General features: G+C 53.3%; 3 protein-coding genes across 14 annotated transcripts; 1 reads left to right on the top strand and 2 right to left on the bottom strand.

Annotated features, from left to right (window-relative positions):
• Positions 1 to 681: 681 nt before the first annotated feature.
• Rfng (RFNG O-fucosylpeptide 3-beta-N-acetylglucosaminyltransferase) lies at positions 682 to 3959 on the bottom strand. Of its 4 annotated transcripts, none has more exons than XM_075989783.1 (8): positions 3608 to 3959; positions 3153 to 3201; positions 2734 to 2836; positions 2481 to 2634; positions 2106 to 2194; positions 1859 to 2024; positions 1489 to 1574; positions 682 to 1399 (listed from the first exon to the last, which is right to left on the bottom strand). In XM_075989783.1, the coding sequence occupies exons 1-8, from the start codon at positions 3863 to 3865 to the stop codon at positions 1318 to 1320; spliced, it is 987 nt and encodes a 328-aa protein (XP_075845898.1). In that variant the 5' UTR covers positions 3866 to 3959; the 3' UTR covers positions 682 to 1317. The 4 variants fall into 4 exon arrangements, with proteins under 4 accessions (XP_075845898.1, XP_075845897.1, XP_075845899.1 ...); XM_075989782.1 differs by having other exon boundaries at positions 1002 to 1291; XM_075989784.1 differs by lacking the exon at positions 1489 to 1574 and having other exon boundaries at positions 1058 to 1291.
• Gps1 (G protein pathway suppressor 1) lies at positions 3938 to 8773 on the top strand. 8 transcript variants are annotated; one of them, XM_075989777.1, is made up of 14 exons: positions 3938 to 4048; positions 4717 to 4809; positions 5274 to 5455; positions 5939 to 6103; positions 6189 to 6324; positions 6407 to 6484; positions 6658 to 6718; positions 7065 to 7150; positions 7363 to 7457; positions 7545 to 7650; positions 7725 to 7805; positions 7950 to 8087; positions 8163 to 8297; positions 8365 to 8773. In XM_075989777.1, the coding sequence occupies exons 1-14, from the start codon at positions 4016 to 4018 to the stop codon at positions 8437 to 8439; spliced, it is 1464 nt and encodes a 487-aa protein (XP_075845892.1). In that variant the 5' UTR covers positions 3938 to 4015; the 3' UTR covers positions 8440 to 8773. The 8 variants fall into 8 exon arrangements, with proteins under 8 accessions (XP_075845892.1, XP_075845889.1, XP_075845893.1 ...); XM_075989774.1 differs by having other exon boundaries at positions 5927 to 6103; XM_075989778.1 differs by having other exon boundaries at positions 6661 to 6718; positions 8365 to 8576.
• A 202-nt stretch (positions 8774 to 8975) lies between these two features.
• On the bottom strand, positions 8976 to 14972 carry Dus1l (dihydrouridine synthase 1 like). 2 transcript variants are annotated; one of them, XM_075989780.1, is made up of 15 exons: positions 14908 to 14972; positions 14539 to 14569; positions 14097 to 14343; positions 13495 to 13603; positions 13321 to 13371; positions 12860 to 12972; positions 12128 to 12214; positions 11810 to 11909; positions 11561 to 11705; positions 11270 to 11366; positions 11099 to 11187; positions 10507 to 10652; positions 9584 to 9621; positions 9399 to 9474; positions 8976 to 9304 (listed from the first exon to the last, which is right to left on the bottom strand). In XM_075989780.1, the coding sequence occupies exons 2-15, from the start codon at positions 14544 to 14546 to the stop codon at positions 9165 to 9167; spliced, it is 1446 nt and encodes a 481-aa protein (XP_075845895.1). In that variant the 5' UTR covers positions 14547 to 14569; positions 14908 to 14972; the 3' UTR covers positions 8976 to 9164. The 2 variants fall into 2 exon arrangements, with proteins under 2 accessions (XP_075845895.1, XP_075845896.1); XM_075989781.1 differs by lacking the exon at positions 14908 to 14972 and having other exon boundaries at positions 14539 to 14901.
• Between the last annotated feature and the right edge of the window lie 12624 nt (positions 14973 to 27596).

Here is a 27596-nt window from a genome sequence, read left to right as displayed (position 1 = left end):
CTGCAGTGACCGCACCATCTGCTAGCCCCCGGTGTCTTAATGCTGGAGCCAGATCTGCATAGCGCAGTCTGGTCTTGAATTCTCCATCTTCCAGAGCTGAGATTACTGGCTTGCACCACCATGCAGGGCTCTGAGGTGAGTTTCACTTCTGGTGAGCACAACCCAGTCACGACTTACTACTTCCTGCCCTTCACACACACAAGCCCCTCCAGTGACACCGGGAAGCCGTAAGCCCATCTCAGGTTGAAATCATATGCACCAGCACACACAAGCGCACGTGGGCCAGGGACCACCGATCACATCTCTATGCACCAGCACACACAAGCGCACGTGGGCCAGGGTCCAGACCCTCTCTCAGCCACGTTCACACAAACACTACCCATGTGCCTATGTACCCAGGCACAACCACGCACACAGCAGCTATGCCTATGCTCTCCCATATCACCAGCGTACCCCACGCACAAAACGCATAACTGCCATGCTCACGTATGTGTACCGGTGGTTCCATCCCATGTGTTGAGAAGACCACTCTCTAGTCCTGTTTGGCCTCACAGTATGGAGGGTTAAGGAGGTGGCTGGTGCTGTAGGAGCAGGCCTTCCTGGAGGAATAAGCGGTTGTGTGAACATCTGCAGAGCCAAGCTGCCAGGTGTCCAGCTCGCTTACTACAAGAGGAGTCAAACTAGGAACGTCACAGAAGCCTTTACTCAATACTGCAGTTGCTTCCCGCGGGACACCCCTGTAAAAGGTGCTAGGGCTGCATCTTGCTCCTGAGGGGCCAGAGGAAAGGCTCTGGCTGTTGATTTCTGGGAAGCTCAGGAAAGAAACCCCTAAACCTCCAGTTAGAGGAAGAACATCTCCTGGTGGTGATGGGAGGCCAGGGATTGAGGTAACAATGAACAGCAGCGTGGTTGGGAAGCAGGGCCTTGGGCTGACCTTAAGCATCCAGCGGCCAGGTAGTCTGCACATTCTGGGTTTGGATGGCGGCTCTGTGAGCAACCCAGGAAGAGTCTGTGGCCAGGCCTGGAGCCCACCCTTTCACGACTAGCCCACCAGGCACCATCTTAAGCTGCAGTTGTGGGAGGTCGGGGACCCGTCCCCTCCTGGGCCTTCGGGCTGGGCCAGCAGCATCCGTACACAGCTCGGCGGCATTACTTTTCTTGTTGCTCTTGGATGATCTCCGCACGCACAGTCCAGCTGTCCTCACGATCCCGAGGAACCTTGTGTCCCAACTGGAAGAAGGATTGTGGGAGGCCTTCGAGCAGTTTCGTCTTCTGCTGCCGATTCCAAGGCCTGAGGGAGCCACCAGGGGTCATCAGTTACTGAAAAGCTACCTCACCCCTGTTCTTCATAGGGCACCAGTGGGTGTCTGGGTAGAGAAGGCAGTGCACAGACTGGAACCTGCCAGGGGAAGAAGTGAGGTCAGCTCTGCTGGGCAGGGGGCTGACACCAGAGCCCTCCGGGGCTGAAATACCCCGGTGCCCACTCACCGTGTAGGGTCCTGCTGTATACTGAAACCTCCGGCTACGTTCACCACATTACGTGGGTTCTCAGGACCCCCATAGCTCAGGGTGACCTGGGAGGGGGATCGGGGAGATTGGGGGGTCAGTTCTTCCTCTTGGGTACTTTACCTGCTAAAGTAGAGGCTTGGAGAAGCAAGACAGTGGCCCTTCATAAAGAAGCCCCTCTGAGACTTGCCATGAGCTTCTGCTCCTGAGGGCCTGTCCCAGGGCTCACTCCCCAGGGACAAGGACACCCTGCGGCTAGCCCTCTCCTGAGCTCTACATGACTGGAAGACCCCCTGGGAGAGAGGCTGGGTCCCCATAGGAGTGGACTAAGACCCAGGCTTGGGTGTCTCACCTGCTGCAGAACGGCATCGGACGGCAGTCTCTGCAGGTTCTCCAGGTGGGAATGGAAGAGGGGGCTGTGGCGCAGACGGGCGCCCAGAAGCCCCTCCACAATGTAGCCTACCGTGCAGTCATCAGGGAGCCGTACCCGCTCGGCTGTGCTCATGAAGCTGCCTAGGCTGGAGGGTTAGGGTTAGTCAGCACCTAGTATCCCTTACTCTCCCCAAGCCAGGCCGCTGGGCTCCCAGCCTCCCACTTACCTGGCCCATGGACTCATTTTGAGAGCAAGACCTCTGCTCAGGCAGAACCCAGCCCCACCAGTAGCAAACCAGAACTTCACTGTGTTTGACTGGAAAAAGGGAAAGCTCGGTCAAGGCTGCCCAGGAGAGGGCTCCTCACCGTCAACCCTCCGGCTGAGTCGTGTCATCCTGGGCCACCGTACAGGAGAGTCTGCAGAGGGCACAGGTCCGAACAAGTCACCGTGGTCTCTGGACCCTTGTTTATCACTATGCTTGGTCTGCTAGCTCCAAGGGCCTGGAACTAGGCCACCCGGCCCATGCCTGTCTTAGCCCAGTCTCAGCTCCTGCAGCTTTCGCTAGGTCAACCTGGGGGAGGATGCTGGCCCCAGCACTCACGGCGCCACCACCCTGGACTCTCTCGGTGGCCTCGATGGGGTGGTCCAAACTAGGTCGCCCCAGGTAGACGTCCTGGTTGGAAGAGAAGGTGGAAAGCAGGTGCAGCAGGCTTTCGGGGTTCACGTAGTTGTCGTCATCCACGTGGCAGAACCATCTGCAGGTGGAGGGAGAGGTCTATGCACTGAGGCCCCCCGTTTGGGTGAGAGCCTCCAGCACGCTCAGCCCTGGGTTCTCTGAGGGGTGAGGTACTTACTTCCGTCCGGATTCAATGAACTTATCGTATTCCACCGACATTTTACAGCACAGAGCTTGGCGCGTGCGCACGGCCGAGCAATTGGTGTTGATCAGGCGGCCACCTGCACGGTTGGAAATGGGAAATTTCAGGGTTGACTTTCAGCTTGCCTCCTGGTTTAGACTGCAGCCCAACCACACTTAGAACAGCCCAGGTGGGAACAGGTGACTGCCGACGGGGCTTCCTCAAGGAAAATGGGTGCCAGGGACGGGGTGAGGAGCTGATGGCCCGAAGGATGGGCACTGGAAGGTGGACTGGCTATGGATGGGCATCCCATCCCGGCTCTGCCCTCCACTAGCTCTGAGAACCCAGCCAGGTGCCTGACACAGGAACACAATTGCCCCTGTAGCTACAACTCAGTCCAGGGGGGGGCATCTCACCTGCCAGCAGCTGGAGCTCAGGGTCCTCTCCATCAGTGAAGATGAACGTCTGAAGGAGAAAACACCATGAGGCACCAGAGGACCCAGTGAGTAGGTCTGGGAGCAGGCGCGGGGACCCCGGGACCAGAGGTGCGGGGAGGGGGCCGGCCTGGGACCAGAGGTGCGGGCAGGGGGTTCCAGCCAGGGACCAGAGGTGCGGGCAGGGGGTTCCAGCCAGGGACCAGAGGTGCGGGCAGGGGGATCCAGCCCGGGACCAGAGGGGGAGGGGAGGAGAGGGAGGTCCATCCCGGGACCAGAGGTGCGGGCAGGGGGGTCCAGCCAGGGACCAGAGGTGCGGGGAGGGGGGCCACCCCGGGACAGAGGTGCGGGCAGAGAGTTCAGCCCGGGAGCAGGGGTGCGGGCAGGGGAGTCCAGCCCGGGACCCCGGACCCGCGAGGCAGGGGCGGGGTGCGCACCTGCCGCGGGGCTCGTGAGATCCAGGTGCGCAGCAGCAGCCGCAGGCGCGGGCTGTGGTTCTTCCGAGTGGTCTTGACTGCGATGAAGATATCGTCGGGCTGCAGGCGGGAGACCTCGAGAGACAGACCGGGAGTCGGGATCCGGCCGGGGTCCGGTGCGGGCGCGCGGGGCAGGGGCAGCGGCAGCAGCAGCAAGACAGCCAGGACCGCGGCCAGCGCGAGGCAGGCCCGGCACAGCAGACCCCGCACACGGTTCATACGCTCGCCCCGGCCCGGGCGCTGGGCGCCCGCCTGAGAGTGAGGCGGCCCCTTTAAGAGCGACCAGCGCCCCGCCCAGAGCCGCGACCCGGAACTGACGGCCGCGCCGCCCCGGAAGTGAACGTCGCTCTGCGGCGCCGGGGGTGGAAGATGCCGCTGCCGGTTCAGGTGTTTAACCTGCAGGTAGGGGTTGGCGGCTGCGCTCGCCGCGCGGCTGTGCGGCCCGAGTCGGGCTCGGTGGGCGGGGCTCGCGGCGGGCGGGGCGGGGCTCGCGGCGCAGGCCTGGGCGCGCGAGCCCCGCCAGCCTCGCGGGCCGCCCTGGGCTCCGGCCCCCGCCCCGCCCCCGCCTCGCGCGCCAACGCTTCTCCGTGCGGGCGCTGGCGGCCCGGGAGCGGTCAGGATGCGGGGCAGCCCGGCGCCCAGCTCCGCGTCGTCGTCGGCGTCCGACCTGAGCCGCAGCCCTGCGCACAGCAGGTCGGACTTGCGGCCCGGGACGTCGGGCGACTACAGCCTGAGCGCCAGTCTCTCGGCCTGCACGCTGCTCTCCGAGGTACCGGGCGCCCTGCCTGCGGGAGGCGGCCCTCGGCGTCGCCCGAGGCCCTGGCGCCTCTTCCGCACCGTGGCCGGCCTGCTGTGGCTCTCCTGACCTCTGCAGAGAGGGTGTCAGTCAGTTTTATTATCTGTGGCCTGGAGGCTTCATAATCTGTCAGAGAACTGTGACCCACACCAGTGTGGGAGAGCAGAGGGGGGCGCTTGGCCACCAATGCCCGAGGGAGCCCAGGGCAGTTGTGCCTTAGGACGTCCCTGCTCTCCCCGGTGCTGTGTGTCAGGGAGCTTTTTCTGTATTGCAGGGGGCTGTGGAACCTATGCAGATTGATGTCGATCCCCAGGAAGACCCCCAGAACGCACCTGATGTCAACTACGTGGTGGAGAACCCCACCTTGGTACGGATCTTTGTGCGGGGAGGACTACCGTCACTTGGGTCTGTTGAGGGGTCCAATCAGACTCTCCACTGTAGTGGATAGTTTTGGGAGATGGCAACGCCTAGCAGCCACTTTAATGAGATCTTTCGGAGCCACGAAACTGGGTTTTCATGTGCCCGCCTGTGTTAGCTTCTCAGGCAGTTTTAAGACTCGGCACCGTCTTAGTGGGAACACCTCCGTTAAAGTCTGTTTCTAGCCAACACACTTTTTTTATCTGTTCTCACCCCAACTTCCATCACTTGGCGGGTGTGCCTGTGTTCCTGCTTTCCAGTGCAGAGCTGGACCCGAAGGTCCTTAATCCACACCAGTGGCCTCTTCCCAGAATCTGGGACAGCAGTCAGTTCTGTAGGCCTAAGGGAAGGTTTGGTATCCGTGCTCAGGCTGTCAGGTCCTTGCTTACCTACTCCCCCATCCCCCCCCCCCAGGACCTGGAGCAGTATGCAGCCAGCTACAGCGGCCTGATGCGCATTGAGCGGCTGCAGTTCATTGCTGACCGGTGTCCTCCACTGCGGGTCGAGGCCTTGAAAATGGCCCTGTCCTTCGTACAGAGGACCTTCAATGTGGATATGTATGAAGAGATCCACCGGAAGCTCTCTGAGGCTACCAGGTAAGGCCCTGGAGGGGGCAAGTGACCACCACATTCTGTGCCCGTCATGCCCAGCATCCTACCTGTGGTGTAGCAGTACCCTGCACACGTTAAGTCCTGTGGTGTAGCAGTACCCTGTAGTTAAGTCCTGTGGCAGGGAGGTGGTAGCAGGCCCTGTTCTCTCTCTCCTGGCTTCCTTTGCCTGTGTGTACACAGCTAGGATCCTAATTCTTCAGAACCTGGTGTAGCTGTCCTTCTCTTACCCCCGAAAAAAAAAAGGGGGGGGGGGTCAAAACCCTTTATCCTCCATTAAAACTTCCCTATCTGACTATGGGCTCCTAGGTCAGGAAATGTCTCTGTAAAGGGCCCCTGGTGCGGGTGGGCTTCTTTGGGTGGGGCAAAACAAAGGCCTCTTGAAGACCAGCCTGTGGCTTGTTATGTCTTCTCCCCTTCCTCCCTGGTTCTTGTGGTTGTCGCTGTCCTCATGGCTAGGTTATCCTTCAGGGAGCTGCAGAACGCACCTGATGCCGTTCCTGAGAGTGGAGTAGAGCCCCCACCCCTGGATACAGCCTGGGTGGAGGCCACTCGGAAGAAGGCCCTGTTGAAACTGGAGAAGCTGGACACAGACTTGAAGAATTACAAGGGCAACTCCATCAAAGAGAGCATCAGGTGCGGCCTGCTCTGGGCAGGGGAGGCTGTGCAGCTGGGCCTGGCTGGCTCCTCTACCAGTATCCACTCACTCCCGGGCCTATAGGCGCGGCCATGACGACCTGGGTGATCACTACCTGGACTGCGGGGACCTCAGCAATGCCCTCAAATGTTACTCACGAGCCCGGGATTACTGTACCAGTGCTAAGCATGTCATCAACATGTGCCTCAACGTCATCAAGGTGACCTAGGGGACAGTGGGTAGGCATGGAGGGCCCGGAGAGGCCACCAGACTTAGCTTGGCCTTGCCTACTCATCTGCCAGGTCAGTGTCTACTTGCAAAATTGGTCTCATGTGTTAAGCTATGTCAGCAAGGCTGAGTCTACTCCAGAGATTGCTGAGGTAAGATCCACCACCATGGGGCCCCCTGGTAGCCCCCATACCCATTCCTAGCCTCAACCTCCGTTTGAGTTTGCTCTTGACCCTTCCCTGGGTAGGCTGGGGGACAGGGAGCAGAGCCCCTTGAACAAGGAGGGCAGGGTAGGGCCTCTCATATTTGCTGCCTTCCCCTGTAGCAGCGTGGAGAGCGGGACAGCCAGACCCAGGCCATCCTCACCAAGCTCAAGTGTGCTGCAGGTGAGGCTTCCGGCCACCTCAAGCCCTTGTAACCTTGGGGAAATAGCTAGAGGTACAGTACTGGCAGGCTCCAGGGCTTCCGTGTGTGTCTGTGTTCAGGCAGAGAAGCCGGTGGGGTGTGGGAAAGTAGATGAGCTGGTTTCCAAGCCTGGCTGTATGTTACGGCATTTGAGGCTTTCCTGCAGACATACTTACAGGAATGTCTCCAGTTAGATGCTGTTACTAACAAACTGAGGGATACTGAGGGCAGGAGGCCAGTGGGCTGTCCACTGATGACCAGTCTCTTAGGGCTCCAGTAGCCTCCTCTAATAGCCTGTCTTCACTGTCTCCTGCCTGGTCCCTCTAGGCCTGGCTGAGCTGGCTGCACGAAAGTATAAGCAAGCTGCGAAGTGCTTCCTTCTGGCTTCTTTTGATCACTGCGACTTCCCAGAGGTGAGGAGGCACATGTAGGACTCTTGAGCTTGTCCAGGTCCATAAGAGGAAGTGAGGGCTCATGGATTGAGGTAACCTCTCCTGAATGAGGTCTAAGCATGTCTGAGTGGGTAGTAGGAAGGCCAGGCCCCAGCTCTGGGCTTCCTCCTTGGTGTGTGCACCCGTGACCCAGGACCCTAGGTCTCTGGCCTCACCTCCCCTTCTGCCTTCAGCTGCTGTCCCCCAGCAATGTGGCTGTCTATGGTGGCCTGTGTGCCTTAGCCACTTTTGACCGTCAGGAGCTGCAACGCAATGTCATCTCCAGCAGGTAATTTGGGTGGTGGCTCCTACCTCCTGTTCCTGCCCAGGGTCAGGCCCTTAGTCCCTTCTTAGCTGAGCACTCTGGTATCCTCAGCTCCTTCAAGCTGTTCCTGGAGCTGGAGCCACAGGTCAGAGACATCATCTTCAAATTCTATGAGTCCAAGTACGCCTCATGCCTGAAGATGTTGGACGAGATGAAGGTAGGAGACAGGAACAGTTGCACTGTGACTGGGCTAGCCTGTGCCTCAGGTCACTGACCAGTTCTCCTCTGCAGGACAACCTGCTCTTGGACATGTACCTGGCCCCCCATGTCCGGACGCTGTATACCCAGATTCGCAACCGGGCTCTCATCCAAGTAAGTGGGGGAGGGGAGTGGCAGTTAGAGGCTGTGTGGGGTGCAGACACTGGGGACAGTGGACAGCTTGTGGCAGTCAGAGGCTGTGTGGGGTGGGGTGCAGACACTGGGGACAGTGGACAGCTTGTGGCCTCCATCCTGTAGTATTTCAGCCCCTATGTGTCAGCTGATATGCACAAGATGGCTGCAGCCTTCAACACAACAGTTGCGGCTCTGGAGGATGAGCTAACACAGCTCATCCTGGAAGGGCTCATTAATGCCCGCATCGATTCACACAGCAAGGTACGTAGTTAGGGCTGGGATTGCTGGGGGCGTGACCTGCTGGGCCATTCTGAACTTCCTCTCCTACTTGTACAGATATTGTATGCTCGAGATGTGGATCAGCGCAGCACCACCTTTGAGAAGTCCCTGCTGATGGGCAAGGAGTTCCAGCGACGTGCCAAGGCCATGATTCTGAGGGCAGCTGTGCTGCGCAACCAGATCCATGTCAAGGTGAGCAGCTGGGGTGAGGAACGGGCAGCACTCACACAGCTTCCACTGACCCCTCTGTCCACTGCAGTCTCCGCCTAGAGAAGGGAGCCAAGGGGAGCTGACGCCAGCCAACAGCCAGTCACGGATGAGCACCAACATGTGAAAGGCATCCCGACCTGCAGAGACCGGTCCGCACTCCTGCCCAGCCCATGGAAGCAGCACCTGGGCCTCTTGCCTGCTTTCCTCAGAGGAGGCTCCAGATTATGTGTGGTTCATTAGAGCAGCCTGGCCGCTTGGATGCCAGTTCACTGGCCTTCCACTCTGAGGTTCTCTCTGCTGTGGTAGGCAAGCTGCCCACTATGGTCACTCAGGCCTGACTCTAGGTTTCTGTCCAGTGAAACAGACTGTGCAATGCCCAGGTAGGGGACCCCGAAACCCTCCTGTCCATGTAGTTCTGACTGCAGCCGTGTAGCCATTAAAGTACAGATTGATCACTGCCCCAGGCTCTGCTCCTCTCTGCTTTGGAAGATCTCACCCAGGGCAATCCCCTGGATGTTCTGACCACTCAGGAAAGGCAGGGCATGCCCACTCATTTCACACTGCTTTCCTGGCTCCCAAGGTCCGCTGAGCCAGAAGAGCAGCCTCCTTGGGTGTGGGCTGGAAGCAGCAGCCATTGGCCAGTATTAGATCTCTGCAAACGAATCTCTGAAATGGTTTATTGTTCAGTCCTGGAAACAGGTTGTGGGAAAGGGGCAAGTTCAGCCAAGGTGCCTGAAGACACCAACTGTCCTTCTGTGTCAAGTAGGAGATTCCCTGAGTAAAGGCATTTCCTTAAGAGTGTCTAGGCTTCAGTGGCTGTCCTGGAGTAGAGAGGGCCCTTGCTGGCTCTCAGGCCAGGGCACTACCCATGACTTCGGAGAAACCACCTGGTGTTCCGGGCCTCCCCTGCTGAGGTTCCTGCAGCCCAGGCTGGGTCTCTTTCCAGGCCAGAGACTTCTCTAATTTGGTCTTAAAAAGCAGTCCATGGCCTGACAGGGAGAACAAGAGGAGAATGATTGTCAGGAAGCCAAGGTTCCCACTGCTGTGGGGGTGGGTGGGCTGGTGCAGCAGGCGTCTGCTCACCTGGGCAATCTGCTGTCTCTCTGAATGCTCGCTTCTTACAGCAGCCACGGCACAGGTTAAACACACATCTGTTGCCCTGTGTACGAGAAAGCTGGTGAACTGAGGCCAACACCCATGCCTAGACCCCAGCAACATCCATGGGGACTGCCCTGCCCACCTGCACAGCAACAGAAGAGCCAGCTCACCTTTGGATTTCCACACTGGTCACACTTTGCATATTTAGCTGAAAATAAGGAGGAGCTGTTTGAATGAGATGAGTATGAGGCAAGCCAGGGTGACTGGCTGCCACCTCTACAAGTCTTGCTGTGACCGATTGGTAAGGATGGAGGATGTGGCTAGTTATGACAGGAGATGGTGGACACAGGAGAGTGAGCATGGTCTCAACTGGGAACAAACAGGAAGCAGATGGGCTGCCCATTCAGTCCCAAGTGTTCCAAAGCCCTAAGGTCTGTTAGCATGTCACCCAGTGAGAGAAAGTACAGCCAGGTACGGTGGCTCACGCCTGTAATCCTAGCACGTGGACTGCTGCTGAGGAGGAGTCAGTGTGGACTACACCGTGAGATCCAGGGCAGCCTGGGTTACAGCCTGAGACATATCCCAAGGTCCCTCCTGCAAATTCCCCAGGCTTGCAAAGCTACCAGCTGCCACCAGACTGCTGAACCCCTAAGGAGCAGCTGAGTGTGAGAGCCCAAGTTGCTGAAATGGCCAGGGCACAGAGGACAATGCACTGGACTGAGACCTCAAAGCTGCACACCTAGGAACCATAAGAGAGGTTAGCCACCTTCAGCTCCATCTATTTGGATCAAGATTGAGCAAGCCAAGAATAGCCTTAGTAACCCAAAGCCCTGACACAGGCAAACTCCTCTGTGGTCACCTGAACAGCACCTAGGTAAGGAGTTTGTACAGTGGCCTTGTCTGATACATCACACACAGATGAGATTTAAAAGCTTTCACATGTTCTTAGTGTCAAACCCCAAGTCTGGTCTGGGCACAGGACAAACGTCCCTAGGCATCTGTTTCTGAACCCGGGCTCCTACCTCCAGTTAAGACAAAGACAAGGGGACTGACAGTCAACCAGTTAACCTGGCCTGAACAGAGCCGCACTCACGTTTCAGGGAAGGGTCAAAGGTCTTGTGAGGGTTCCTCAGCTGCTTCTTCAGCTTGTTCTTGGACAAGCCATCTAGGCTGCCCTCTTCCTCCTCCAGAGCCCGCTTACTGCGGCCACCACTATTCTCCTTGCTCCCTTCCCTGGGCCTGAAAGGAGAGGGCACACCAACAAGATACGGTCAGTTCACTGCTGCCAAGTTGGGCCGATCTCAGGTGTGGTCCCGGGCAAAGGGGGCTGTATAGGACACAGGACACACGTGCAGCCCACACAATACAGGGGGTAAATCTAAAGTTCAGGGGCCCAAGGTTCGTACCACTGAGCCCAGGCAGGCTGTGATCACAGATCAGCCTGCCCAACTTTGGAAATTCCAGCCCCAGGGTCCACCCAGTAACCCCAAGGACAAAGTCACAGAGAACCAAAGGATCTTGGGTAAGTACCCAAAGCACTTTCTCCACACAAAGCCTCTCCTCTCCCTCCACTCAGAACAGGGACTTGCCTTAGTGACAATGGGCACCTGTGTGTGTATTCACACTGCAGGCTGGCGTAGCTCACCCCCGTGTTTGTATTCACACTGCAGGCTGGCGTAGCTTACCCAGGCCTGATGTAGGGCTGGCAGATCCAGTGGAAGGCAGGTAAGTTGCCAGGTGGCCTCACTCCTTCTTGCTGCCTGGACATGTCCTCCTGCAAAGGCCCAAGACGCGTCAAAGACCTAAGCTGCTGGCCCACGACAGAGCTTGCTGGGCTCCCACAGCCCTGCACCTGCCTGACACCGAAGCTTTAGTGCCTGGCTCACAGCAGCCACGCCCTCCAAGGTCTTCACTTTGGCCAGCTCCTCTCGAAGTTGCTGATGAACCTGCAGCCTGAGGAAGATGCCTGTCATTCAGTCACCACCTGAGCCATGACCAACTTCTTCCCACCCAGGTTCTGGCCTCCCTCACTGCCAAGCCAGCAGCCTCAGCAGACTTGGTTGTCTTGGGGAGAGCACAGAGCACTCCAGAGGACTGACATTGCTTAGAAAGACTGACTATCAACTCCTATCCAAGGAGCAACTCACGTGTGGTGCCACAGCTTGAACAGATGGGCCCGGACGTAGGACAGTGGGCAAGGGTGTTGCTGCACAATGTCCAGGTACTCCTCAGCCAGCTCCCACACGGCAGGGCTCCGGCCCTCAAAGAGGGCAGGGTTGTGCAGGTTGCCCTCTGGGAAGTGGGGAGGGAGGAAGGCCTGGTCAGGTCACAGGCTAGCTATAAGGGAGCAGGCAGGACAGTGAACACTGTTCACTAAACGGCCATCCATTGCTCACCTGCAGTCATGACCCCTTGCACACCCGTGTCCTGGATACACTGCTCCACATCCTGCAGGCACCGGATATTCCCATTTGCAAACACAGGGATTCCCACGGCCTTCCTGTGGGGGGCAGGGAGAGAAGCCTGACCCTATACCACACCAGGGCAGTGCTTAGCAGGAGGGACAGAGACCAGCCACCAAGTTCCACCCTGTTGAGACACCTTGCCTGCTATGGTATTGCTGCCTTCCCTCCTAGACATAGGACACCAGGTAAAGCTGAACACACCAAGGTGTGGAGCTAGGACAATGACTGTACCCAAACTACTGTATCCACTTGCCTGACTGCCTTGATGTGCTCCCAGGAGGCTGTCCCTGCCATGGGCCCCTTCTGCTCCTTGGTGCGCCCATGTACAGTCAGGAGCTAGGACAGATCAACACATGGTTCAGCATTCTCTAGGCCAAGGTCCCAAACCAATCACAAAGGACCTGCTTAAGTTCCTCAGCTTTCCATCCAGGAAAGAAAAATGGCCATCCGGGCCAGATCTATCCCTGGACCCCAGGGTCTTGAGAGCCCCGCCCCATGAAGGAGCCCCAGGCTGCTGAGGGGTGGCTCCCGCTCTTCCAGAAGCTACATGTCTCAGAGCACACTTGACCAGGCTCAACATGGAGGGCTGGGAAGAGTACCAAGTCTAATGCCCTGTGGCTTACGCCTAGTCTTCCAGAGAGGATGGACACTGAGCTCACCTAAGAAGGCCATGGCTGATGTCTGGAGGGCCTGAGACACGGTAGTAAACCCAATGTTACTCCCCATAGTCAACACCCTGGAGCTGGGATGGCAGTTTTAGAGGCTCTGAGACCAAGGTAGCGGGTCTTAAAAAAAATGGGGTCAGGGGGGACCCACTGTTAAGCCCACAGAAAATGACTTGGACACACCCTCCACCCAAAGCTGCAGGAGGATCAAGAGCCACCTCTGGTCTTGGAAGGTTGTCAGGGAGAGACAGTGTGGATGTGAGCCCAGACTGCCTGCTGAATCCCAGCAACCACCCCTGGGAGCCACGGCCCTCACCTGACAGCCGGCCTTCTCCAGCATCTGGGCATACCTCACCGTCCTGTCAATCTCAGGGAAGACACGGATTTTGCACGTGACAGGAACAGAGAGTCTCTCATGAGCCAACAGAACTGAGAAAGAAAGGTGGTTTCTAAGGGAACCATGGTTCTATTCCAAGGTGGAAAAGTCCCTATATGCCAGGCCCACAGAACCATACTAGCTTTTCCCAAAAGCAGATCTAGGGGCATATTCTTGGCCTTTTCCTGTCTTCACATGTGATGTCGGCCTGTGCTGGTTTCCAGTGAGAAGTAGCACCCAACAGACCTAGCTGTCCCCATGGGGCTGTGGGAGATAAAGGAAGCCCTAGAGGGATGACCGTCGTCCTGGCCTGAGCCCCAGCCAAGACGTGTGTGATTATGAGCCCTGTCAGAACGTTCCGGGGCTGCTCCAGCTGACATGGTGGTGCGCAGCCAACTTACCCATTCTCTGAAGCAGATCCCACTCCTCCTGCAGAAAGGCGCCATAGTGACCTGCGGAGGAGAAGGGTGGCCCGGTGTCACTCTCGGACCCACTGTCACGAACCCACACAGAGCCTCCACCTGAACAAGCCTGGCCCGGACAGGTGTCAACACAGGACTGTGGAGTGACCTCACCTCGCTTGGCTATCATCTGTGGGCAGCCCAAATTCAGGTCGATGGCATCACAGTAATCTTGTGCCAGGAGACCCGCCTGGACAAACACCTCTGGGTCATTGGCACAGAACTGAAGAAGACATGAAAGTCATCCATGGTCACATCAGGCTAAGACTCTCTGCCTAGGCCTCCCTGCCCTGTGAGGAGCCCCATGGCGACCCCATTTACAATACGATAAAGCGGGGAGCATCTCGTTCCACTAGGAACGTGAGTTATTACATGTATGTTACACGGATGTGTAACAGCAGCCAAGGGCACAGAGTTCCACAGAACTGATAGCTCTGAGACAGAAGGGCACCAAGACCGAAAGGAAGTATCACGGTGACAACGGGGCTTCAAGTCCCTCACATCATCCAAGCCGTCCCTTCACCAGGGCGCAGGCTGGCTCCCAGGAAAGAGCCCAGTCTTGGGAAAGTTCACTCAGCAGCTGTGTGTCAATACAGGAATGCAGCCTCCCCCTGCCCCGCAACCCTCAACCTGGGTACGAAAGCTTGGAGACGCTGTCCTCATATACAGGGTCTAGAACTCGGCTGCTACCTGGTAGCCATGGTCCCTCTGCCCACCTGCACAATGAGAGGCCTGTCCTCAGGGCACACTTCACAGTACAGGTTCTCCTTCCGGTAGTTAGCATCTCTGACGAAGACCTGGGCATGCAGCATAGGGGTGTAGCATAGCTGGGCTCCATGGCGGCGGCTCAGCAGTCTCCAAGCCAGCTCACTCTGGTCCACCATGGGTGCCACCACATGTCGAGCACCTCCCAGGGTGCGGCTCCAAAATTCAAAACCCTGAAGTTTGGGCATCCTCTCCACACTAAGGGCAGAAGGGGACCAGGCTCATTTTAGCCATAGTATGTATACCACCATACCAGGGAGGGTACAAGGTTCATCTGAAAGGAGCTGACCACACACACACGGTGCAGATACCACACGATGGTGACAGGAGAGGCGTCAGCAGGCACAGGATCGAGCCGCCCCCACCCCAGCCGTGACCCTGCCCGGACCTTACCCCCTCATTTGCTGCTGGATTAAATGCCAGCCTGGTGGAACGGGTGTAGAGGATAAACAGGTCAGTGCCGGAACAACGGATCTGCGCCCCTGCGGGTGGGACCTGGCCAGGCGAGATCCCGGATCTCGGGCAGTGAGAGCAACGAGCACATCAGCCCACCGGGCCCCCTTCCTCGTCTGGCCTAGAGCCTCCTTCTCTGACCCGGTCCCTTGGGCTGGGCAGGGGGCCGAGGCTGCCACCGAACGACGGCGAAGGGCTCGGATTAGGACGACTTCCCGCACTGTTGGGGCCGGCCGCGGCTCCAGAAGGCCTGTGGCTGCGGGCACGCTCCAAAGAAAGGGACACAGGGCCCCGGAGCCTCCACCTTACCCGCAGCGCCGCCACGAGGACCCGCAGGAACGCGGCGAGAGCCGCACAGCACCTTAGCTCAGACTCAGCGCACCGCTACCGGAAGTGTCGGTGCCGGAAGCGCACCGTCAGGATCTCCGCGCGGTCTACGGTGCAACGGCGAACAAAATCCTCGGAAACGGCGGCTCGGCGCCGAGGGGACCGGCCTTGTAGAAACTGGAGCTGACCAGGTACAGACTGCGCACGCCCGGAGCCACGTAGCGCTTTCTAATTATCCCTGGGAAGCCGTTCCTCCCACCTCTTCTCCCTCTCCACCACGCCTTCCCAGAGCAGCTTAGTTCTTCAGACACAAGATGTAAATTCAGTATAATACACAATAGTTCAGATCCTGGATAGGAATGGCTATCAAAAAACAAAAAACAAACAAACAACAACAAAAAAAAACAGACTGTCAAATTCCAAACCGGGACAAAGGGCTAAGATACCTATCAAAACGGACCTAGCCTCGGGTTCTCCTAGCGTCCACAAGTCACTTCCTCTTACAGGATAGGACTGGTACACTCGACCCCTACCCTGGACTCTACAGCCCAGGGGCTGGGCTTCCTTTAGGTAACCAGAAACTTCCTAGAGCAAAGGAACAAACACTCAGTGGTCTGGTCACTCAGTTCTCAGGCTAATGTTGGTCTGTTTGTTTGTTTATTTATTTATTTATTTCTCCTCATCATCATCTTGAGACAAGGTGTCACTGTGCAACCACGGCTGGTCTGGGACTTGCTATCTGTGTGTGCACCTTAACTCTCAAGGGTCAGTTCTCTCTCTCCTTCTGCTTGTGGATCCCAGAAAACTAACTTAGGTGGTCAGGCTTAGTGACTGGGGAGCTATTGAGTCTCCTTGTTAACCCACTATTTTATTTTATTTTCTTGCTTTTCCAGACAGGGTTTCTCTGAGTAGCTTTGGTGTCTTGGAACTCACTCTGTAGACCAGGCTGGCCTATTAAAGGCATGATCACCACTGCCTGGTGCAATAGCTTCCTTTTATTTTTATTTTTTTTTAAATATTTATTTATTATGTATACAATATTCTGTCTGTGTGTATGTCTGCAGGCCAGAAGAGGGCACCAGACCTCATTCTAGATGGTTGTGAGCCACCATGTGGTTGCTGGGAATTGAACTCAGGACCTTTGGAAGAGCAGGCAATGCTCTTAACCACTGAGCCATCTCTCCAGCCCCTCCTTTTATTTTTTTTTTTTTATTTATTTTTATTTTTATTTTTTTGGTTTTTCGAGACAGGGTTTCTCTGTAGCTTTGGAGCCTGTCCTGGAACTAGGTCTTGTAGACCAGGCTGGCCTCGAACTCACAGAGATCCGCCTGCCTCTGCCTCCCAAGTGCTGGGATTAAAGGCGTGCGCCACCACCGCCTGGCTAATAGCTTCCTTTTAATCAGAATATTTGGTCAGTTTGTATTTAACTCTGCAGTGACAGAAGTGAGTCTTTCTGCTTGTTTTCAACGTGTCTCCTCTGCGTGGTGTCCTGTGTTGCTTCTTTCCTGCAACAGACTGAAGGAGGAAAATAAAGAGCAGACACAGCTGTTTTTGTTGTTGTTTGAGACAGGGTTTCTTTTTTAAAAAATATTTACTTATTCACTATGTATACAATATTCTGTCTGTATGCCTGAAGGCCAGAAGAGGGTGCCAGACCTCTTTACAGATGGTTGTGAGCCACCATGTGGTTGCTGGGAATTGAACTCAGGACCTTTGGAAGAGCAGGCAATGCTCTTAACCACTGAGCCATCTCTCCAGCCCCCAAGACAGGGTTTCTTTGTAGCCTTGAAGCCTGTTCTGGAACTAGCTCTTGTAGACCAGGCTGGCCTCAAGCTCACAGAAATCCACCTACTTCTGCCTCCCACGTGCTGGGATTAAAGACGTGTGCCACTACCGCCCGGCACACTATGTTTTTGATAGATAAAAATGAACTTCAATATAAAAGAATTAGGTCAGGCATGTGGTTCATGTCTGTAATCTCAACAGTTGAGAGGTGGAGTTTGCCACAAGTTCAATGCTGGGCTAGGTGATGACACAGTAAACAGTTAATTGTCACTTGACACACCTAGAATGACCCATGGAGGGAGTCAATAAAGGATTGTCCAAAGGTTATCAAGATGGCTCAGTGGTTAAGAGCCCTGGCTGCTCTTGTAGAGGACCGAGTTTCCATTCCCTCTGCCTCCATGGTGGTGGCGCATAACCAACTACCCTGAACTCCCGTTCCAGGGATCCAAAGCCCACTTCTGGCCTCCGTGGGCATCAGTCATGCCTACGTTGCGCAATCATGCAGTCAAAACACTTATGAAGTTTTTAAAATTAAAGTTTTTTTTTAAAAAGGTTGTCTAGATTGGGTTGGCCTGTGAGCAAGCCTGTGGGGAATTATCTTGATTGGTAGGAAGCCTTACCTCCTGTGTGTAAATTGGCACGGGATCCCGGGCTGTGTAAGAGTGGAGGAAGCAAGCTGAACACCAACACCGGCACACATGTGTTGGAGGAAGACCGCTTGTTCATCATGGCCACCCAGAACCGAAATAACCACACAGAAACTGTATATTTAAAACACTGCTTGGCCCATTAGTTCTAGCTTCTTACTGGCTAACTCTTACATCTTAATTTAACCCATATCCATTAATCTGTGCATCACCACGAGGTCGTAGCTTACCAGCAAAGTTTCAGCACGTCTGGCTCCGGCTGCGGCTCCATGGCTTCTCTCTAACTCCTCCTTCTTTCTCCCAGCATTCACTTTAGTTTTCCCCACCTAGCTCTTTCTGCCTTGCTCTGCTATAGGCTCAAAGCAGTCTTTTATTCACCAATGGTATCCACAACATACAGAGGGGAATCCCACATCACCTCCCCTTTTCTGTTTAAATAAAAAAGGAAGGTTTTAACTTTAACATAGTAAAATTACATATAACAAAACAGGTATCAAGCAAGAATTACAGTTACAATATTTATATCTACTTTATCTTTTATCATAACTAAGGAAAACTATAACTATAAATTCTTCAACTCTATCAAAGACCCCAGAAGGATACAATATTACCTACGTTAACAGGAAGTGTATTGTAAGCAACTTGCAAAACTCTAGAAATGACAGAGACATCTCACTGCCTGGACAGTCACCCAGAGTTCTTCTGTACCATTGGGGCATCTATCTTCAGCCTACAGGCCCAAGAATCTAGCAGATTTTTCCATGAAGCAGGAAATTTCAGTCACTTTCTTCTGTGTCCTGCACACATGTGTCAACTCATGGCTCTCAGCTTTGACTGTGGATGTAATATAATTAATTGCTTTAAGTTCCTGTTGTTTTGACTTCTCCAAAGTAATAGACTATTACCTGGAATTGTGAACCAATTATGACAGTCATGGCAGTTTGAATGTAATTGGCCCCCATAATCTCATAGGGAGTGGCACTATTAGGAGGTATGGCTTTGTTGGAGTGGGTATGGCCTTGTTAGAGGAAGTGTGTCATTTTGGACATGGGCTTTGAGGTTTCCTAAACTCAGGATCCCTCCCAGTGTCTCAGTCGACTTCCTGTTGCCTGCAAGATGTAGGGTTCTATGTCTGCATGCCGCCACGCTCCCCACCATGATGATGATGGACTGAACCTCTGAAACTGTAAGTGAGGCACCCCAATTAAATGTTTTCCTTATAAGAGTTGCCACGGTTGGGCCGGGTGGTGGTGGCACAATTCTTTAATCCCAGCACTTTGGCAGATCTTTCTGAGTTTGAAGTTAGCCTGGTGTACAAGACCTAGTTCCAGGACAGCCAGGGCTGTTACACAGAGAAACTCTGTCTCTAAAAACAAAACAAAAACAAACAAACAAACAAACAAAAAGAGTTGCCGTGGTCATGATATCTCTTCATGGCAATAAAAACTCTAAGACAACAGTAAGTTTTTTCTTCTTTTTTTTTTAATTTATTTTTTTCATTGAGAAAAGAAAGAAAAAAAAAAACAAGTTTCCACCTCCTCCCAGACTCCCATTTCCCTCCCCTTCTTCCCACCCTTCTCCCCCTCCTCCCACCCTTTTCCCCCTCCTCCCACTCCTCTCCCCCTCCCTCTCCAGTCCAAAGAGCAGTCAGGGTTCCCTGCCCTGTGGTAAGTCCTAGGTCCTCCCCCCTCTGTCCATATCTAGGAAGGTGAACATCCAAACTGGCTAGGCTCCCACAAAGCCAGCACAATGCGTAGGATCAAAACCTCGTGCCATTGTCCTTGGCTTCTCATCAGCCCTCATTGTTCGCCATGTTCAGAGAGTCCAGTTTAAAAACAACAGTATCCCAGCACTCGGGAGGCAGAGGTAGGCGGATCTCTGTGAGTTTGAGGCCAGCTTGGTCTACAAGAGCTAGTTCCAGGACAGGCTCCAAAGACTACAAAGAAATCCTGTCTCAAAAAAAAAAGGCAGAGGTAGGCGGATCTCTGTGAGTTTGAGGCCAGCTTGGTCTACAAGAGCTAGTTCCAGGACAGGCTCCAAAGACTACAAAGAAATCCTGTCTCAAAAAAAAAAAGTTTTTTTTTTAAATTTGTAGTGTTGCTTTACTTTATTTCCTCTATTGGACTCGTACTACTACTTCCTCTGATTTTTTTAAAAGATTTATTTATTGTATATACAGTGTTCTGTCTGCATATATGTCTGCACACCAGAAGGGGGCAACAGATCTCATTACAGATGGTTGTGAGCCACCATGTGGTTGCTGGGAATTTAACTCAGGACTTGTGGAAGAGCAGCCAGTGCTCTTAAGCCATTGTGCACTGAGCCATCTCTCCAGCCCCCCTTTATTCCATTTCTTTTGTTGTTGTTGTTTGTTTTTTTCGAGACAGGGTTTCTCTGTGGCTTTGGAGCCTGTCCTGGAAGTAGCTCTGTAGACCAGGCTGGTCTCGAACTCACAGAGATCCGCCTGCCTCTGCCTCCCGAGTGCTGGGATTAAAGGCGTGCGCCACCATCGCCCGGCTTTATTCCATTTCTTAATCTGTTTATCTCCCTGAACACAGGATTCGGCTCTGTTCCACTTCCTGGTGCCCTTTTCTCAATCTGCACATTTTATATTTTTATTTGCTCAGCTTCTTCCTTTTCACTATAAATCTTCATCAGAGTTACCACTAATAAATACATGACAGAATCTATGCTAGGCTGTTTTGAGATTTCCTCTGCCAACAGACATAATCCCAAACTCTTCACTTTAGCCTCAGGCCGACTCTTTGGACAGGAGCAAAAGGCAGCGCTTTCTTCACCAAAATATCACAGGAATGATCTCTAGGTAACATACTAAAATTCCCCCCCCCCTAAGAGGAGCAGCCTCCCCATAGTTCAAATCACCCTAAGCACTACTGTCTCCCACTGGTATGGCCCATTAAACAGTGCTTAAATCATTCCACTGGTTTCCTAAGTACCAAAGTCTAAATTCCTCCAAACACAAACATGGTCAGGCCTTTCACAGCAATACCCCAGTCCCTGGTGCCAACTTCTGTCTTAGTTATGGCTTCTGTTATTGTGAGGAGACACCATGACCACAGCAACTCTTATAAAGGGAAATATTTATTGGGTGGCTTGCTTAGATAAGTCCAGAGGTTCACTCTGTAGGGCCCAGCCATGACAACCTCAATAGAGGTCTGAGATTCAGTAGTTTATCCTAAGGCAATACCTGGTTTCAAGAAAGACCACAAACTGAGACCACCCAGGCACCACCCAGGAACAGGTCATCCAAAAGAAATTCCTAACGTTCCAACTGTTGTACACAGGAAACCTGATGTCCCTTAGTCCAGCACACCCAACCCCCTTTTACCAAGACACCCCTAGACAAATGTCAGCCAATCAGAGGTCCTGAATCTTAGACATCCCTCACCCCCACCTCTGCTATTATAAAAAAAACCCTGTTGGACACTTGGAGGGTCCAAGTTTGAATTTGAATAAGAATAAAGGCTGGGCAGTGGTGGTGCACGCCTTTAATCCCAGCAGAGGCAGAGGCAGAGGCAGGAGGATCTCTGAGTTCAAGGCCAGCCTGGGCTACAAAGCAAGTTGCAGGAAGCGGTTACCCAGAGAAACTCTGTCTCGGAAAGAAAGAAGGAAGGAAGGAAGGAAGGAAGGAAGGAAGGAAGGAAGGAAGGAAGGAAAGAAAGAAAGAAAGAAAGAAAGAAAGAAAGAAAGAAAGAAAGAAGGCTCTTTGCTTTTACATACAGGATTCAGTCTCCTTGTTGGTTTTTTGGGGGCTCTGCAATCTGGACATAACAGGCCGTGATCATCATGGTGGGACATAGTTGTGTGCAGGCAGACATGGTGCTGGAAAAGAAACTGAGAGACCTACATCTTACAGGCAACAGGAAGTGGGCTGCAGGCAACAGGAAGTGGGCTGTCTCACTGGGCGTGACTTGAGCATAGTTGAGACCTCAAAGCCCACCTCCACTCTTCCACAACAAGGCCACACCTCCTGATGGTGCCACTCCCTTTGGGGTGGCACTTCTGCCACCCTGCTCTTCCAGGGGTCCTGGTTTCAGTTCCCAGCACACACAAGGCAGTTTACAAATGTCTATAAGAGTAGTCCCATAGCTGGGCGGTGGTGGTGCACGCCTTTAATCCCAGCACTAGGGAGGCAGAGGCAGGTGGATCTCTGGGAGTTCGAGGCCAGCCTGGTCTACAAGAGCTAGTTCCAGGACCGGCACCAAAGCTACAGAGAAACCCTGTCTCGACCCCCCCCCCCAAAAAAAGAGCTGGGCAGTGGGCGTTACACACCTTTAATCCCAGCATTCAAAAGGCAAAAGCTAGGGGTCTCTGAGTTTGAGAACAGCCTGGTCTACAGAGTGAGTTCCAGGACAGCCAGGGCTACCCAGAGAAACAAACAAACCAAACAAAACCAAAAATGAAAAACAAGGTGCACATCCCTGACATTTATCCAGCGCTCCTCATCCTTCCTACAGATCTAAGCTTCTACCTGTTTTAACTGCTCCTTGGGCTAAAGTCATCAGTTAGTCCTTATCGGTCGGATCTGAGCATCTGCAAGGCCCTCACTTTTGTTTATTTGTAAATCTCTGAAACTCTATCATCTCACCGAAAAAGGAAAAAATAAAGAAGGCAAAGAAAACAAGGTTAAAGAAAGCAGTAACTTTCTTTCTTTCTTTCTGTCTGTCTGTCTGTCTTCTTTCTTTCTTTTCTAGACAGGGTTTCTCTGTGACTTTTCTGGTGCCTGTCCTGGAGCTAGCTCTTGTAGACCAGGCTCTCTGTGAGAGCCTCCTGCCTCTGCCTCCCAAGTTCTGGGATTAAAGGTGAGCACCACCACTTCCAGGCTACGTGTAGCTTTCTTTGGTGCCTGTCCTGGAACTTGCTGTGTAGACCCTGCTCCCGCACGGCCTCTACTGCCCAGCTCTGTTTTCTTTTTCTTAACAGGGTCTTGAACCAGGTTCCTGCAGATTGGCCTTGAGCCAGGTTTCTAGCTAAGGACCTGAGGATGACCTTGAATTCCTGCTCCCCCCCTTCCCCACAAGAGGTAGTTTATCCTGTGCTGGGAATCAAACCCCAGGCTTCGCGTGTGCTGGGCAAGCACTCTACCAGCTGAGCCATTTCCACAGCCCCTTTCTACTCCTCCCTTGTTCTTTAAGCGACAGCCCACGTTTCTAGAGTTTGTTGACGACTTGGGTTGGAATTTCTTTCTGCTTTGTTTCCTGGGGTCCCTTTATCTGAGCTAGGGCGTTCCCTGCCCTTAGGCTGGCCTGCCCCCTAGTGGAGCCTTCCAGCACTGTTGGTCAGCGGAGGCAGCGCGCGGGCCAGCCCTGCAACTTACAGATCTGGCATCTGGGAAGGGACAGCCTGTGACCGTGACCCTCACTCACCTCTCTTGGCAGGGATCCACTACCTTACCGTAAGCCTGGGCAAAGACACCGAGAGTAGATTCCTCTTCCTGCCGCTCTGGAGCTGGACTTCCGACCTCCAAAGGGGATTTGGTGAGGAAGGACCCCGGGAAGCAGTCTGCAACGCAGCACACAGAGCTGGGTGGAGAGCCTTTGGTAGCCTGTGTGGTAACCCTAGGCTGGTCCTGGAGGAGGAGCCTGTCCTTAGCTGCACCCATCATGTGGGCAGAGGGGGACGGGGCCAAGACAAGTGCCCCAAACTCACTGCTGCTGCCAGGATTTGGTAGATTTTCCTGAATACTGTTTTCCCTTTGGCCGAGAGTCCTCAGAACAACTTCCAGGACTTTCAATGACTTTCTGGAGACTTTTCACCAGAAAAGGCCGCTTTTCTGGGAGCAGTCCTCTGAACCCTTCCGGCCACCAGGAGCACGGGACCCTTTTAGTTCAGTGTGACTCACACGATGCTCAGGTTCTGCCAATGTGTTCCTGCTTTGTTCCGTTTTATTCTCTCTCTCTCTCTCTCTCTCTCTCTCTCTCTCTCTCTCTCTCTCTCTCTCTCTCTCTCTCTCTCTCTCTCTCTCTCTCTCTTCCTTGGACAGGGTCTCCTTAGCTGGTCTGAAATTTTATGTGTAAACCAGGCTGGCTTCAGACTCACAGAACTCACTTGCCTCTGCCTCCCAAGTGCTGGAATAAAAGGGCATGGGTAGCATGTGCCGTCATGCCTGGAAAAGAAATCTTAAAAAACAGCTGAACCAAACAGCATATTCTGAAGAATACCCCTCCACCACATTTTCCCTCTTCCTTCCTTTCTAACACACAAAGCAGCATTACTGTTAGACCCACATATATTGTTATAACCATATCGACTCATGGTCTTCCTGCTTCAGCTAGCTGCATGCTAGGATTACAGATGCGCTCCACCGTCCTGGGATTGATTGCCTGTCTCTCCCAGTTGTTGTCTTGAAGCTCACGTCAGGTTTCCTTGCTCACGGCCCTCCTTTGCACACACGGACATTCGTTCTGTCAGTCATCCAGGGGAGATGGTTAGGTCATGTCCACTATTTTGTGATTTGACACAGTGTTAGTGTGTGTGTGTGTGTGTGTGTGTGTGTAGGCGTAGTCAGGCCACTTTCCAGGAAACTTGAACACAGAGGTCGTTTTTCTGTGTGCGGCCACCTCTCCCCCAGACCCTTTGTTCTGTGTGCATTTCCCACTGGCGCTGCTTTGGTGCCGGTTCCCCTGCAGCCCCCACAGCACGGCGAGGAGGCCAAGTCTGCAGTTGTACGAGCCATCCTTGTTGTGACTATCAATCTTTATTTCCCTCATAATGAGAGGCTGAGCATCTTTTACTATGTTTAGAGGTCTACCCAACTATTATTTTGTTTATAAATCCCCCCTTAAACGGCTTCACGGAGGGATAATTAGTGCTTTGGAAGTATGGGTAAAGTGACAATTACACATCTATAGATACCCATATACACAGCCGAAACTGTTACAGTGAGATCATGAAAGTGTGTATCGCCACCCCCAGTTTCCCTGTGACCCCCCCAACCCCCTTTATCCATGACACTCCCGTTGCTACTGACATGTGTGCTTTCCTAGGGCTTTATACGCACAGGAGTGTCTCAAGTCTTTGCTCATTCTTTCCAGGGCTCAGTCATGGATATTCTGAAGTATTCATATTATGGGATGTCCTGAAATGCGTCTCTCCATTCCCCTGCTTGTGAGTCTGGAGTGGTTTCTGATTCAATCTGTTGCTATGGATGTTCTTGTCAAATCTTTATACGGACGTAGGGTGATTCATGTGCCCGGAGCAGGACAGCAGAGCCTACGTTAGATGCACATTAAATTGGTTTTTTGAAAGTGGCTTCAGATTCCCTCTGCAGCCAAGTACAGACAGCCTTGGACCTCTGATCCCTGGCCTCTTACACTCAATGAGTAGAGGGTTACAGGTACACACCACCACACCTGGACTCCTGTGTGCCAAGGAAAAGGTTTATTTGGCTCAGTCACATCCACCATGAGCCAAGGGAACTCAGGGCAGGAACCCAAACCGAAACTGGGAGTCAGGAACTGAAGCCGAGGCCATGGAGGAACACTGTTTGCTGCCAGGGTGCAGCCCTGAGCTATGGCCACACATCTGTCTGTGCCTTCTTTGGTGGCTGCTGTGGGCTTTGCATACAAATTAAAAGCACCTAGTCCCCGAGTCACTTCACCCATCCCAGTGAGGCCTGCACACCATTTCCTTTATTTATTTATTTATTTAGGTTTTTTGAGACAAGGTTTCACTGTGTAGTCCTGGAACTCACTCTGTACACCAGGCTGGCCTCGAACTCATAGAGATCTGCCTGCCTCTGCCTCCTGGGTGCTAGGATTAAAGGCGTGCGCCACCACCATGTCTTTAATTTATGTGCATTGGCATTTTGCCTGCATGTATGTCTATGGGAGGATGCCAAATCCCCCGGAACTGGAGTTACAGATGGTTGTGAGCTGCCATGTGGGTGCTGGGAATTGAACTCAGGACCTCCGGAAGAGGAGTTAGTGTTCTAACCACTGAGCCATCTTCTCAGACCATTTCTTCTTTTTTAAATTTAGCTTTATTTTATGTATGTGACTGCTTTGCCTGAACATGCATGTGTACCATACGTGTGACAAGATTTACGGAGTTCGAAAGAGGCCACAGGATCCTCTGGAGTTGGAGTTAAGGATGGTTGTGAACCACTGTGTAGGTGCTGGGAACTGAACCCATATCCTCTGGAAGAGCCATAAGTGCTTTTAACCACTGAGTCATTGCTGCAGCCCCTAGCAGGTTCAGATTGAGGCGATTTCCATCATTTTATTTATTTGTTTATTCATTCATTTACTACTACTAATGCGTTTTTGAGACAGGGTTTCTCTGTAGCCCTGGCTGTCCTGGAGCTCACTTTGTAGACCAGGCTGGCCTCAAACTCAGAGATCCCGCCTGCCTCTGCTTCCTGAGTGCTGGGATTAAAGGCGTGCGCCACCACCACCTGCCTTTACTATTGGCTTTTTGAGACAGGGTCTCTATTATACAGCTCTGGCTGTCCTGGAGCTTGCTGTGTGGGCCAGGCTGTACTGAGCTCAGAGACCCACTTGTCTTTCCCTCCCAAGTGCTGGGATCAGGGGCATGCACTACCACAACCAGCTTAGTTTTTGAGGCAAAGTCTCATAGCTGAGAATGATGGAGTCGCCACTCAATGCTGGTTGGGGTTACAGGTGTGAGCTGCCAGGCACAGCTTGGGCAGTGTTGGCGCTACTGTTATTGCACCTTCCGCTAAGTTTTTTTCTTCTTCTTCAGTAGTGGGTCTCTCGTGTCTAAAATTCATTCTGTGTCCTCTTTCTTTGCGGAGACTATCTTTACTGCCTTAATAAAAAAACAGCTATGTTCTTTACTGTTTACTGCAGCATAATTCTCATTGCTGGGGTTACAGGTGCATTCTACCCAGCTTAAGCCTCCCTCCTCTTCCCCTCCTCCCCTCCCTGACTTTCTAATAACGGAGTCACTTCGGTGTCTATATCCCCTCGTGGTTTTGCTCTTCCCACTCATGTCAACAATTTTCTGGTTCTCATGTCTTGATTAAACCTTGCTGTTCAGTGTTACTGGGCTGAGTCATATTCAACCCCTCAGTTTGGTTGGTCCGTCTCCTACCAGGACAGAAAGGTAAAAGACCTGGCTGCTGTTGCCTCAAGGGATCTTCCTTTTTCTTCAGATCAGGGCATGGAGGGGTCGCAGTGAATGTCTCTGGCACCCCCTCCCCCAGCCTTTCTGACACCACTAGAGGGAAGGCGGTGGGGCTCCCTACGGTTACGGTTTGCTATGCTAGCTCTCCTGGCCAGAGGCCCAGATTGCCTACCTTCCTGCTCTCTTTTTCTGAGGTTGGAACTCAGGGCCTCGGAAATTCTGGGCAAGCCCTCTACCAATTGACCCACACTCCCAAATCCGTTGAACACGCATGTAGCTGAGGTTCTCGTTGAGCTGGTAGCAGCAATCTTCTTGCCTCAAGTGTTCAGGTCGCAGTTGTACACTACATGCCCTGGAGACCTTTATGGGATTGGGGCATCTAGTCTGTGCCCTTAGACTCTCCAAGCTCCTCCTATCTCGTTCCCTGGACATTAAAGGAAACACACATTCAACAGTGGCTCTCGTATTTAGGACTTAGTATTTGGTTTTATTTCCACGCCCACGCTCAACAGATACCATGTACTATGTGTAAACTCTCAGCTCTGGGGTGACGGGGAGCACCACTCAGTCCATCTTCCCACCGCTCAGGTTTTTGCTTCTTGTTGGATTTTGAGCAGTTTGACTGTGATAGACCGTAGCATACGACCTGTTTGCTTCCTGAACCTGCAAGTTTGAAAGTGAACCCCCACCCCGCTTTTCCAGTTCTAAGGATTGAAAGCAGGGCCTTGTGCACATTAGACAAAGACCACTTTTTCCTCTCAAGCTGCGCCCCTGCCCTCTTACTCTGGGACTCCACATTACCCACAAGGTCCTATCTCTTCCTGGGCTCTGTTCACTATTTAATAACAATAATAAAGATTTCTCTCTCTCCCCGGGTTCTCAGAGTCCCTTCTCTTGCTTACATACTTTTCTATTCTGAACACCTGAAGTTACCAACTTACTTCTGTTGGTTGGTATCCTAAGTTGGTGTCTATTCTGGGTGTCTTGATAGGGTGATCTTGTGACCTTGTCTCCCCGTCCACCCCCCACTCCGCCCTGCCCCAGGTAGGTTTGTGTGTAGCCCCGGCTGTCCAGGCTAGTTTTGAACTCTGCGATTAAAGGTGTGCCATCATTGCCAGGCATCCCCCTGCT

This window comes from Microtus pennsylvanicus, chromosome 11 (assembly GCF_037038515.1).
Source record: "Microtus pennsylvanicus isolate mMicPen1 chromosome 11, mMicPen1.hap1, whole genome shotgun sequence".
In the NCBI taxonomy this organism is placed as follows: domain Eukaryota; kingdom Metazoa; phylum Chordata; class Mammalia; order Rodentia; family Cricetidae; genus Microtus; species Microtus pennsylvanicus.
Note: the sequence above shows the minus strand (reverse complement) of the source record. Positions and strands in the feature narration are given on the sequence as shown.